Source organism: Gymnoscopelus microlampas, assembly GCF_963454915.1.
Source record: "Gymnoscopelus microlampas genome assembly, chromosome: 19".
NCBI lineage: Eukaryota > Metazoa > Chordata > Actinopteri > Myctophiformes > Myctophidae > Gymnoscopelus > Gymnoscopelus microlampas.
In genome coordinates, this window is record NC_139956.1 from 20231286 (window position 1) to 20245714 (window position 14429).

General features: G+C 41.5%; 2 protein-coding genes across 5 annotated transcripts in view; one reads left to right on the forward strand and one right to left on the reverse strand.

Annotated features, from left to right (window-relative positions):
- slc7a7 (solute carrier family 7 member 7) overlaps positions 1-6526 on the forward strand; it is a 15518-nt gene extending 8992 nt beyond the window's left edge. For all 4 annotated transcript variants that reach the window (XM_084043526.1, XM_084043524.1, XM_084043525.1 and 1 more), the window contains 6 exons: positions 306-429; positions 1095-1198; positions 1381-1477; positions 2821-2970; positions 3890-4073; positions 5640-6526. In XM_084043526.1, the coding sequence (XP_083899652.1) occupies positions 306-429; positions 1095-1198; positions 1381-1477; positions 2821-2970; positions 3890-4073; positions 5640-5707 (727 nt within the window). In that variant the 3' untranslated portion in view covers positions 5708-6526. The remainder of the gene's footprint in view (positions 1-305; positions 430-1094; positions 1199-1380; positions 1478-2820; positions 2971-3889; positions 4074-5639) is intronic.
- A 95-nt stretch (positions 6527-6621) lies between these two features.
- Positions 6622-13528, reverse strand: oxa1l (OXA1L mitochondrial inner membrane protein; the record flags this gene model as incomplete). Its single annotated transcript, XM_084043528.1, has 10 exons — positions 6622-6913; positions 7419-7499; positions 7823-7985; positions 9170-9274; positions 9454-9618; positions 10771-10856; positions 10979-11122; positions 11580-11868; positions 12197-12319; positions 13418-13528. The coding sequence occupies 10 exons, from the start codon at positions 13526-13528 to the stop codon at positions 6777-6779; spliced, it is 1404 nt and encodes a 467-aa protein (XP_083899654.1). The 3' UTR covers positions 6622-6776.
- Positions 13529-14429: the final 901 nt, after the last annotated feature.

The following is a 14429-nucleotide window of genomic DNA, read 5'->3' on the forward strand; positions in this document are numbered from 1 at the left end:
TGTGTGCGTGCGCGTGTGTGTAAGCGTGCATGCATGTATTTTATCCCTTTGCTTCAATTCACACTGCCCAAAGCTGACCAAATAAAGACATGTGATCACAAGTCTGAGTTCTCAGGCAGATTAGGTGACAAACACCCCCACCTTCACCAAATCCCTCACTCTGCCTCTTCCCTGCCCCTAACCAAGGGGTCATCTCTTGACCCAGTAACTGATGATGAACCCAGAATCCAAGACACAACTCAATGCATTCCTCCTGTAAATTGACTCCTCTATCTCCCTCTGTTGTTTGTTCATGTGAATTACAGAAACCTGCCATTGGCCATTGCTATTTCCATGCCCATAGTGACTGTGATTTACATCTTGACCAATGTGGCATACTACACCGTGCTCCCCATCAACGCAATCCTGGACAGCGATGCTGTGGCTGTGGTAAGAGCCTCATTGTCCTTCTCTGATTTGAAACGCAATTCAAAAAGTGACATTTCGGGTAGGCTCATGTTTTTTGAGAAAGAGGCTCCAGGCTGACACTGAGGTAAGACAAAGTAAGGTGGGGTAAGGTAAAGTTTTAATGGCCCTGAGGGGAAATTTGGTTTGCAAGCACAGGCTGAAAATGAGTGCAAATGTAAATAATAATAAACTTTATTTGTTTAGCACTTTCCCAAAAAAAGGTTAAGCATTGTCAATATGCACTCACATCTAGACAGCGTCACGTGTACTGTAGAAGCTGAGTCATGCATATTTTCAGTAACCTTATGTTTATTGTGAATGCGGCCCCAGGCTATCAATGAGGTAAGGTAAGGTAAAGCTTTAATGTACCCCGAGGGGTCATTTGGTTTGCAAGCACAGGCAAAAATTTTGTGCAAATATTAAAATAATAAAATTGATTTGAATAGCACTTTACAAAACAAGGTTGAGCCGTGTCAATATGCACTAAAATCTAAACAGTGTGACACTACTGTAGAATGCTGTTTGGGCAGACTCTTTAAACTAATGGAAGGGGTCAGAAGATCATGTAAGATAAGATGTTATCACCTGCTCTGTCACTGTGGCCTCAGAATGGTTGTAACTGAATGTTCTGTCTTCTCACCTCCCAGACCTTTGCAGACCAGGTGTTTGGTGTGATGAACTGGACCATTCCTCTAGCTGTGGCTCTGTCCTGCTTCGGAGGACTGAATGCCTCCATCCTGGCTGCTTCTAGGTGAGTGGTATAACCCACTTTGGAAGAAATGTAAAAAAAAGAAAAAGAAAAGTAAAATAATCCATTGTGAGATGTTGATAGTCATATCTAGACGATATTGATATAATATTGATATATTGCCCAGCCCTTGTTACATCCATCACTGGTCATCATACCATGCCATGTTCTTTATGTCTCAAAAGGCTTTTCTTCGTGGGCTCCAGAGAAGGTCATCTACCAGACTTCCTGTGCATGATCCATGTTCAGCGCTACACTCCCATTCCCGCTCTGCTCTTCAACGTCAGTCAGCCCTTTCACTTTCACATTACTCATTCTGTCAGTGTTTGTTTATCACTTAAACTCATTTTACTTTGTTGACCAGAGTCTCGCAGGGGTCTATACAAGGTCCGATCCCTTGTTTCCCTCCCCACTAATCTCGGGTGGCCAGACTGTTACCTCCCACAATTTTCAAATGCTTCGGGTCATACAGTCTGGAGCACGGAAGCTCTGAAAATGATCAGGCGATAAAGCAGATGTGAGGCCTCCTCCCCACTTCCGTTTCGTCTTTACAGTCGCACTATCCAAATATAAATCCAAATCATCTTAGCATATATAGCTTGTTGCTTAGCAGAAATGGAAATAAAAAAAATAAATGTAAAGATATTATTAAATATATTTTCGTGAACGGAAATGACAAACAGATGACAGCTTCCTGCCTTGTATTTCGGGAAGTGTAGTTCCAGACTCTATATAGCATTCGGAGATTGTGGAATAGTTGTCTGGCTGCACAAGACTATACCTCCCCACCAAATCTCTTAGATGAAAATAGCCAATCTAGGAAGTAGAAACTCACAATGCCTCACAACGCGACCATTTGGCGAAAATGGTTGATCCTTCTGCGGAAATAGGTGAACACTGTCTTTCTGTTAGTAATATTCATGACAGGCCTGGGCCGCAGTGTGGCGGTACAGGCACCTTAGGCTGCAATGCCAGCCTGACAGCGCGTCGAGAGTTCGACTCCCGATCTTGACGACCTTTGCTGCGTGTCACCCCCCCCATCTCTCTCCCCCCATTTCCTGTCAGTCTACTGTAATCTATCAATAAAAGGCAAAAAGCCAAAAGAAATATCTTTAAAAAGTAATATTCATAACAGGCTATTCGTCGTATAAAAAGTAGTCAGGAGGCTGTCCCGAAGAGATAATATGTTTTGGGTCACAAAAGTCAAGGTCACAATCAAGGTCAAGATTAGAATCAAGAGCAGAAGGGAAGATTTTCATGACATTTGGTAGGAATGATCTATTGATCAGGATCATACTGGCTGCCTCGAAATCATGATCATATACTCATAATAATAATCCTTGTATTCTTATTATATATATCCTCATATTAGATGGGAATTACAAGGACCTTTGCATATTTTGGTGATGGTATGCAGTCTATACACTACAGGCTGCAATCTTTATAGTTTTTGTCTGTGATCTCATAGGTGAATCTCTTTATTTTATAATTCCTTAAACCAATTGTTCTGTGTCCTTTAGATCTTCCATTATATGATAGAAATTTGGAACGTTTTATGACATTTTCCACTTCACAATGTCACTTAGACATTTAAAAGTTTGTCTACCTACTGAATGTCTCTGCAGGGTGCCATGGCGCTGGTCTACCTGTGTGTAGAAGACATCTTCCAACTGATCAACTACTACAGTTTCAGCTACTGGTTCTTTGTGGGCTTGTCGATCCTAGGACAACTCTATCTACGCTGGAAGCAGCCTGACAGAGAGAGACCACTAAAGGTACCCCAATCATAGCTACAAAGTACAAACCAACCAATGCAATGTAGCACACACACATTTAAATCCAAATGTTTTAATATTATGATCACATTTCTCCCGACATTTGTCAGACTTTTCATATTCCATCCTGAATATGAAGATCTTTTTTTTTTGTCTCCGCCAGAGGCCTCCTAAGGCTATGTTTTCGCCCCTGTCCGTCCGTGTGTCCGCCCGTCAGTCTGTGAACAGCTAATCTCTGGCACTATTGGACCAATCAGTGTGGTTTATTTTGGGGTGATTTTTCACATTGGCCTGTAATAGGGCCACCAGGAGGCCCATTTTTGCTAAACACATTTCAGATTTTGTCCAAACCTCTTAATATCGGTACACATTATCTCTATGGTCATGTGTTCAAGAAGTATCTGTCCGATTTTTCATATTCCATCCTGATTGGCTAAGACTGGCTTCCAAAGTTTGCAGGAGTGGCCCGTTTTGAACAAAATGTCACAAGTCATAAACGCAGCGTCCGATTGCTGTGAAACTTTGCTCGGAGTCCCACTAGGCCATGGGAGAAATATCACCCTACATTTTTAATTGTCACAAACATCTTCTATGCCTCTGTGGTGCAGGAGCATAAAAAAACACAAGATTGTTGGTTCATATCTGGCTTTTGGAACTTTTTCACTCTTCATCTAAAAATCCGGCTAAGTATTAAAATATCCTTAACGTCTCCCATGCTTCTATAGCATGAGAGATATGTCAGCGTGCTCGTAGATAGGCTATTCTCGCTGTGCGACACATCATACGACAAAGTATAAAATAGGGCTTTCAGAGCTTTTCAGAGTTCTAGCCCGTCTTCATAAAATAGGGCTTTCAGAGCAAATGAGTGCTAGACCATCTTCGCTCACAGTTCCTCTCTCTCTGTCTCTTTCTCCCACAGCTGAGTCTGTTCTTCCCCATCATCTTCTGTTTCCTCACCGTCTTCCTGGTGGTGGTGCCGCTATACAGCGACACCGTCAACTCCCTGATTGGCATTGGCATCGCTCTGTCAGGTGTGCCCGTCTACTTCCTCTGCATCTACACTCCAGCCACAAAGAGGCCCATGTGGGTCCGAAAGTACATCGGTAAGAAGTGCATACTCACATGATATAATAGCCAATGCGTAATGTTGAGTGTGGTCATCTAACCCTAAACTTAAGTAATGCATTACTTTCAAACTGTTATTTTTTAACCTTAACATATTCATGCACACCAATATTAGATAAAACTAAATATACCCTCTAGAGGGCACTGCTGTGTTTCTTCATGGCATGCTGAAAGAGCATTTTAATACCAATAACAGTATCATTCTTCTCTATTTCATTTAGCCTGTACACTCTTCCATTCAATATAATGCAGTCCTTTTGCTCTCTATATGAGGGTGTTTTGTGAAAGAAATGTGAAAGTATAATAATGAACTTCATGTGTTTCATGTGGCACAGAAAGTAATATTGTAACATACCTCATTATTTTGAATTCAAAGTAATAACCAACACTGCAATATGTGGTCTAATCTGATGCTGTGGCATCAGTAGGTAAATGGCGCATTTATACTGGTCCTTTCCCCAAGCACTTTACAATGTATTTCACATTCATACATTCAAACACAAATTCACACACCGATGTAGGAAACCATACAAGGCACCGGTTAGGGGTTCAGTGTCTTGCTCAAGGACACGTTGACATGCGGCTAGGAGGAGCTGGGGATTGAACTGGGAACCCTCCAATTCCAAGAATGCCACTCTACCTCCTGGGCCACTGCCGCCCTGGTTTTATGCTTTATTTGTCAACATTAGCAACACCAATTCAAATGTCCAGTGGGCTACAAGGAATTTGAATTGATGTAGCTACTTAATTGAACAGATTATGATGATTCTCAAGGTACCCAATGTACACAGGATTTGGCCTGGGTCAATCCCCTTGTAGACTGAGAGAACCAGAGCAATCCATGGTCTCGAAGGGCGGATCCAAACCTAGGCGCCCGGAGCAGGCGCGTCCTCCGATTGCTTCACCAATCTATGTCCCCGCCTCCCCCCCCCCCCGGTCTGTGCACGGAGCAGGCTGACGTCACCAAATTTAGAGCGACGCCCCTCTGCACTCTGAATGGTTAGGAGATAACAAGCTTCAAAGACCATCGTTCCTGCATCGTTCCCCCAGACTTTTTTCTTTTGTAACAAAAAAAATGGCTGGGTTTCCGAGGCTAATCCCCTTGAGTAATTTTGTATTCACTAGCAACTTAACCCAGTAAGACATGAATCGTCTCTAAATCCTAACAGTTTTCTGAAAAACAAACAACAAATCAGTGGTGCTCAAACTTTTTCATGTCAAGGACCACCAAAATTATAAGTATTTGGCCAGCGACATCCATCTCAAAATATTTTGTTCCAGGACCCAGCCAGAAGCAAAGATTTGAGTTAAAAATGTTTGCTTTCAAAAATATAATACTCAAAAGATTTTTTTGTTTGTTTCAAAAAAGCTTGTAGATCTGCTATTTTTGAATAGCCAAAGTGTAAAATTATGGTTAAAGTGGTTAAACAGATGCGTTCCCGGTTTTAATGGGTTAATTGTGACCTTCACGACCAATGCTCGAGGCCCCAGGGTACAGAAATGTCATGCAGACTAATCCCTCTTTTTGTCTCTGACCATCACAGCCAGAGCCGGCCTGCTGATTCAGAAGGTGTGCTATTCTGTTGTGACGGAATTGGACAAAGAGGACTAAGAAACAGACGATAAGGCATGCAACGACAAGGCAGAGTACAGCGGTTTAGAAGTCACATTCTGCTGGAGACTGACAACGCACAAATGGAAGAGGCCTAACCCAAGCCTATCCTGACCAGCCAATTACAATAGACCTCAATGCACAATGTCTGGACTCAAGCTTTACCAAAATGCATCAGTTAGATGCAGCTCTCTGAACTGCTCATCGTCACTTTGATGATGTTTATGAATGTACGATGGTGGCGATCCTTCAGTGGCCAAGATGACCTTCCAACTGACTGTGATACAGAACACAATACACTGCACAGGAATCAACACCGTTTTCTGTTAGAGAACTGTTGTACTAATGTATGAAGAACTTGTATTTCCAATTGAGACAATGTCTGAAGATAATTGACATGCAACAAGGGCTAGAAACTTTTAGATCTTATTTAAAAATGATTAGGATTGTTTTGAGTGGAAAGGAGACATCTTTTAAACTAAAGCACTGATGCCCACTACCCATGGACAATGATATAATTTGTAGTAAGACATATAAATAGAATAGAAAACATCTTTATGAATTTAGTTATGTGGAAGGGAAAGTTAATTTATATTTATCCTGTTGCATTTTTATTGTGCCACATTTGATAAGTTCTTGTTCTGTAAAGGGCTACCCCCCCCCCCCCCCCACCACCCCCACACAAATGAACTCCTTCGATTTGTATTCTTATTCTTTCTCTCTCTCATGTATGGACTATGCACATGCAAGAGGGTTTGAGATGACAGAGTACAGAACTGCAGTAAGACGTATGTATTTATAATAAAAAAAGATATTTGTGGACAATAAAAATGCCTTTTCCACCCCGTTTTATCCAATACACTGCAATAAACAAGCTAGGAAATCAAATCACAAGGAAGGAACACACAACTATGGTCGATATAAGACAGCCGAGAGCTGCTCTTTAATTAGAATACATACATGTACAATGACAAACCCTTCCCACCCACCCTCCCGGGCCAATAATTTCTACGTTCAACATAAATATGTACACGATTCATTGGGCTCCCAAGCTATGTGTCAATCTCTTCTATCCAAGAGTCTCCTTCCAAGGCCTCGTCTTATCACTGGCTGGCTGGGATACTTGCTTGCCTTTGGCTGATGGTGCGGCGATGGGTGGGGCTGTCTGTTGGAGAGGGTTGTGGGTAAATGTCTGCCTCAGCGGTCCTGAGAAGAAAGGAGAAAGGAGCAAATTAAGCACTGTGGTGAAATGTATGAAACATTACAATGTTGACACTTAACATGTTCATTGATGTACGTCCTACGCAAGAGAAGAGTGATGGGACTATCTAGTGTTCAAGTACAACTAATCAACATACATACTGAGCTGAAACAGGTTCATAGACAATCATATTATCCATTAAGCACTAACCATAGTGTCCCTATTTTGGGAATGTCATTATACAAAAAGAATAATAACACTATTCCTGTCCTGTCTGACCAGACCCTATCAATTATAATCTGTGGAAATGTAATAACATTTTGATGTTGCCCTACACAACAGCAAAGGCTATTTACTGTTACACTACTAGGCTAACATCTATAATATTTAAAGTTTTGAGCATTCCCCAGTGTTAGTGATGGAGAAGAAAATGTATTCTGTGTCAATACTAGCAATTGAAGTGTGGAGAACAATCTGTGTACACAGCACTACTGAAGCGGTGGTGCCAACCTTTAGCAGCAAGGTCCAAATGGTTCTTTATCCTCCTCTCCCTCTCCTCCAACTGCTGGGCCAATTGAGCATTCTTCCAGCCTGAAGGGACAGGCAAGATAGTTCAAGTCACGAACAAAGAAAAGGAATATATAGAGAGAAAGAATGGCGAAAGAAACTATCCGAAAATACAACATTGTTCATTTTAACTTCTGTTCATTAGAATTATAAACTCTTTAGATGGACAAAATGCTGTTGAAGACTAATTTGAGTTACAAATCACTTTAGCAAAAATAAGTTGGTTAGTTAACGTATGTCCCCATTCACGTTAATGTGTGTCCTTGTACACCCACCCATCCTTCACGTTCAAAATTCCACTTCCTACAGGACTTAAAGAATGTATTATGCTTTTCGAGAACACCCACCCTTCTTCATGCTTGCGATGATGCCGTCGCTTTCAGGCAGAGTAGAGGTTGGATGGGTTATCCTCTCTGGGATGTTAAGCTTCTGCCTGACCAATGGATGCCTAAGTAGGGCCACTTGTCCCAAGGAGAAGCAGTTGGAGGTCAACCAATAAGTAAACACCGCCTGAGGAATGAATGACAGTCAAAAAAACATGTAGATTTAGAGGAGACGAAGTGTGACATGATGTTTTTCAGGCCATGTGGTGAACTGGTACTTAAAGTTAGAAGTACCAATAGAAAAAGCTGACCACAATGCCGCTCTTGCCGCCTGCGGGCGTGTGCACTAACGAGCACAAGAATTTAATGGGACCGCGCCTGCTTGCCTCTTCACCCCTCAACTTCTCTGCACGTCCCAAAGAATCGCCCGTCTCTCATTGAAAATGAATTACTAAGGTGCGTCACTCACTCCCCGTCTGAGACGACCTTAACACAACTTTGCCAAAGAATAATAGTTACACTTAGCCTGTTGGATCACCTATCTCAAACAAGTTTCAAGTTGATTTTCATACCATACTAAAATGAACTGAATACAATGGCTTCCTCAAAAAACACAGTATGCTTTGGAAAATGGTCAGCTGTAACATCAAGTATACCTTGAGTCACAGCCAAAGGGCAAAACATGACAGAAGAGGGCCGGCGGAATATGGGGGACACAGGGATTCCTTCCTTGTCCCTCCACATTCAGGTATTAGCAGCCTTTCAGCGAGCCTATGGCACTGTGTGTTCTTCTATGACAGACTAAGTTTGGACATGGTGCAGATAATATGATAATAATAATCATAATCCTGATGGCAAATAAAGGTACTGAAGGCTATTCTTCATTGGGCACACTATTGAATTTGCACAAACAATAGGACAATTCCAAGTAGAAGCCACAGTTAAATATCTTCCTGCATGTTTCCAAACACATACATTTTAATTGTACAATATATAAAAACTACAGATGATAAAATCAATGATGAATGCCACACATTCAATTGAATAGGCTAATTTTGCTGGATTTCCTCAGTCAAGGTGGCCACACGGGTAGCCTTGAAAGTGATAGGGAAGTATGGAAATACTGACAACCAGTGCAATGTGCACAGCTTCATGCAAACCTAGATGTACCAGTAAGTGGTGGTACGTAATTATAAAGCCCATCGCTGTTGTTTGCACAGAACGGGATCAACATTTTAATCCAATCAAATTGTCCTGCACAGCCACAAAAAGTTGACAGATGAGTTTAACCTGATTTACAGTAGAAACTGTATGAGGTCAGATGAGGTTGATGCAATACAAAGAGCTTAAAATGAAGAAAACAAGACTGACCGTGGGGAAATTGATGGTGAGGGGAAGTATAATGAAGGGCATGATCCTGAACACGGTCTTCATGGCTTTTAGGTTGGGGTTGTCCACACCAGACTCTGCTCCCAACTGAAAGACACAAAGTTGACATGTACGTTGGGTGAGTCTCACTCACCAAAAAATAGCAGATTTTCAAATGAACAACGCGTCACCATGTCGGATGATCTGTTATGGGTTCTTCCAAATCACCTCCATTAAAGTTAAACAGGTTATTTTATAACTGGTTTGACTGGTTAAACCATGCTGACCTCCAGGATGAAAAACATGGTACCGGTGACAACCACTGGGAGCAGGAAGTAGGGGTCTGCTGCCGTCAGGTCTGTGAACCACAGTGCTCCTCCGGTCTGCAGGCTGGGCACTGGGAGATACGCCATCTTCCTCAGCGCTATGAAAAATGAAATGAAGACGGGCGCCTGAGGAGAACAGAGGGACGTTTGATTAGTCAAAAACATTACCAAGTTTAAGCCCTACATACTTTGTTGAACGTCAAATAGACGATCTAAAGCTCACAACGAGTCTCGGGCTTGAAGATCTGCAATTTTTTAAATTAATCTTCCGCCTATTATGACATGCCCAGAATAGGGACAACAAGGTTCATGTGGTTCACAATCTGAACTAAAAAATAAGTTTATTGAGATTAGGTTGGTCTGTCCACATACATGACTTTTAGGCATGTACAGTAGATTTAATCATAATTCACAATTAACCAGTGGTGTAAAGTAACTAAGTACATTTACTCAAGTACTGTAATTAAGTACAATTTTGAGGTACTTTTACTTTACTGGAGTATTTCCAATTTTCAACACTTTTACTCCATCTCTGAGGAAAATATTGTACTTTTACTCCACTACAATTATTTGATAACTTTAGTTACTTTGCAGATATACATTATATTAAAAAACATACCTTAATCACTTTAGCCCTATTTTATACATAGGCTATTGGAAAATAGCCGATCTACAACATTTTGAACACAGGCCTTTTACTTGTAACAGAGTACTTCTACATTGTGGTATTGATACTTTTACTTAAAGGGACAATTCACCCCAAAAAAAAGTGTTTCAATGGATTAGTCACCCCATGGAGACTTGAATTCATGGATATTTTTTAGTTTTTGTCTCATTCCTAAGACAATAATTTGATGACCAGCAGACCGGTAGGCAGCGGTTCCGGTAGGAGACACAACGAGTCGTTGTGTCTCCTACCGGAACCGCTACCGGTCATCAAATGCCGGTCATCAAATTACCACTGCCATTAACTTACAATAAAAACGTAGCGTGACATTTTGCCTTCTTCGTGTAGATAGCATATCCAGTGATTTGGAAACACTAAATGGTAATAGTCTATCCTTTAACTACTTAACCCTTATATACTTAGCTGTATGTTAAATTGTGAAAATAGCCGATCTACAAGCTCACAAAATGTCACATATGTGGCGAGTTGTGAGCTGGTAGATTGGCTATTTTTGCCAAATGTTTACCGGATGCTCTGCTTGGTGTCATCTGAAACAACATTACAATTTAGTACCACAAAAAGGGGAGACCGGTACAAAGAAATATACTGACCTGCACCAAGGGAACCAGGAAGCCACGGAGAGGGTTCACGTCATGCTTCTTCTGGAACAGGGTTAGGTCAGAGTAGGCCTTTGCGACTATGATACAGAAACGCATTAAAAAGGCATTAATGAGGCTGCTGTTTTGAAGCTGGACAGCAGATAAAACATCTACTATATATTGATGTCAAATGAAGAAGAAAAACAGAAAGAGAATTTACATTCAAATTTATTTCCACTTTGTTTGGCCTCATTCATTCTGTTGGTCATTTTGGTCATCTCCGGTAATACGTTGTTGAGCTTGGCTGCCTCCCTCTGTCCTTTCACTATGACCGGAAACACAGCCATGCGGGCAAACACCGTTCCTGCATGAGAAAAAGGAATGGTTACGGAACTAGGACACCGTGTCATATGGTCGCTGGTAGGCAGAAACCTTGTAACTCCATATTTCACATTTTCATGTTTTTCATAAATGAATGACCTGTTTTACAAGCCCACAATGTGTTGTGTGTTGGCTTATAATAGCAAATCCAAAAGAGGGGTGCCGGGCTAAAAGTGGTTAAGTCTGTCTGTGGGTTTTATAAATATTTAACCAATTAAAACAAGTATTAAAACAAATAATATGGATCCATTCTTTTTATCCATTTCCTGAAAAGTAACGGTTCCAGACATACAAAGTCCACCCGACAGCAATGAGATGTAAAGCACCCTCCTGACATAGCTTCCACGCTAATTCCAATGCTAATTTTGGCGAATGTTCCCCCGAGAATATGGATGCTGTGGTTAAGTGTTGTTTATGGGTTTGAACCATTTTGTGCTTACCTGCGACAATGGCGCCCCACCAGGGTAAGCCTACATCCATATGGAGAAACTCCAGCAAGTTCTGGATCAGCCCTACTGGTGTATGGCCAGCGAGGCCCAGTTCCGCTAAGCTGGGTTCATGAAGTGCCCCCTGTAAAACCTCTGCTGCAGTTAGTGGAGCCTCGGTCACCAGCTCAGTGATGGCAGCGGAGGGGTCAGAGGTCACAAGGACAGGAGTGGACTCCAGGACTGGAGGGGAAGCGGAGGCTTCCACGGCGGGAATCGCCAGGTTAGCAGTTTCAACTGGGATCTGGTGATATTAATACAACATGGCATCACTGTGAACTTAGGTACAATGCATTTAACAGTTGTCAGCTCTTTTGAATCGTATTATTAATGTGATCTCATTCCATTTGGCTTAAGAGCATCTGTGAACAGAACAACTATATTTGTTATGGTTAAAAGCTTTAACTGAACTTCTACTACGTTTTACAATTCCATCATGGCCTTGAAGCAAATGACCTGGCAATATTTCATGCAAACTATACAGATATTGCCTATCTTGTCTATATCATATTGTCTAACATGAAGCAGATAACAGCTTCATGTCATGGACAGAACAGAACCAGTAAACTCACCTGTGAGCTGTTATATCGCACTGTTGCACGGTTCAGCAATGGGAACCTTCCACCGTGTTGTCTACCCAGAACAATCTGAGTGGCCGTTCTCCTGCACTCCACTACCGTATGGAAGTGGAACTTCTATATGTAGACGGAAGGAGGGGGAAACAAATGCTCACTATGTAGGACTGATAGCACTGAAGGATCTATGGGACCACAATGGAAAGCTCTCAAGCTTTACAGTGTTTTATCCTTTTAAAGATATGCACAAATACTGTATATGGACATGTATATGCATTCTTGTAAATACAAACATCAATCAACCAATCAAAGATCCTATGGGTTAGGATCGAGCTAGCCTAGAACTTGGAAGTATTGCTGGTATCCATTGACCGAGCTGGAGTACAAGTTACTTTGTAGATTTGGATTATTATTACAAAACACACCAACCACTTCAGCCCTATATACACATTTCTACCATTTGAAAATAGCAGATCTACAAGCTCACAATGCGTCGCGTGATCGTTTATTTTCAAAACATGTTTTATACAGAAATGGGACAGTCTGCGTACCTTTATTTTTGGTAATGTAAGTATATTTTGATGCCGATACTTTTGTACTTTTACTCAAGTAAAGAGTATTTCTACATTGCAGTATATATTTTTTTACTTGGGTAAAACATGTACTTCTTTCACCACTGCCCTTCTTAGCACAAGATGCACTGTAGCCACATTACGAACGTCTCCCTCGGAGGGAGAGGTTCGTAATGGGGGCTAGATGCACTGTCAAAGTCACAGGAGGCATGCTGCTCACTGTAAAGGGTAACCGGAAAACTCGCCCCAAAACACGCTCGCCCCCATTATTTTCGCGACCAGCGGTTCTTGTATTCTTGTATATGATTTACTGAGGATAAGGTTAGAAATACGGTTAGGTTCAGTTCAGGCATCATTTTACTGAGGTTACGTTTTGGAACAAGGCTAGGCTTTGGCACCGTTTTACTGAGGTTACGTTTAGGAATAAGGTTGAGTTTAGTTTGGCATAGTTTACTGAGGTATACCAGGTGAATACCGCCAGTATGCCCCGGGGCGACTGTGTTTTTGGGCGAGCGTTTTGGTATTCCTGCAAAGCACTGGAGATGCTAACCCGGCTAGCTGTAGATGTTTCACTGTTTGTCGCTTAATTCTGAGAGAACAGATATAATGACATTATGACAAACATAAATATGTGAACAAAACACACCTGTTTCCATGTTCCTGGAAGTGAATGACTGCCAGGCCTGGGTTTCCCCGTCTGTCTTAAAAGACATCTTGCTAAGCAACCCTGAGTCGCCCCACTCCTGATGGCAGCCATGTTTACTGACAATGTTGCCAAGTTATGTGAGAGAAATAAGCAACCAAGTATAGGAAAACAAGCCCAAAAGAAGCAAAATTACCACTTTATTTGAAAATAGACGATCTACAAGCTCACAACGCGCCGCGATACGACGCAGTTGTGAGCTTGTAGATCTGTTATTTTCAAAAACTTCAAATCACAAATCTGGTATGCGGGGCCGGGGCTCCCTGGCACAAAACATTTTCAAATGTGGGGTTAGGGGACAAATTAAAAACATTAATTTGGGGTTCCATGACATGAAAATATTTGAGAACCACTTAAATAATAATTTAAAAAAACAATGGAAAGAAGCCCAAATAAGCAACTACACTTTAGAAACAAGCCCAAAAAAACAGCAACCCGCAACTACCAATATTTACAAACGACTTTACAGAAAAAGAAGTCCAAAGCCGCTTATAAGAAGCCGACATGGCAACACTGTTTACTCAATAGAAGTGCTACGGAACGCAGAAGCGGACAAAATACAAAATGGTTGTCAAAGTGAATTGTCCATCTTGTGTTTGTGAAAACTATGAAATATGGGTTATTTAATTTAACTACTTAAAAAAATAGAAATAATATTGATGGTTGTGAAATACTACTCCAAGGGGGGGGACTGGTTGTCCAATCTAGGATCCGCCGTAGCCCTGAAACAGTGCGGATTCTGACAGTCATGGATGAACTTCAACCTGTTTTTTTGCACTCTCTCTATATTTAGCCCGTACATCTACACAAACGTTCAAATTTCAAATATAAAGTGCTTACCCCATGGCCACGGATGGTGCAATATTGTTTGGGCCAGCAGACCCGTATCTTCTGTATTGAAAAAGCATTTTAATACAATTGGTAGACATTTTCCGTATTTCCTCCGCTTTCAACT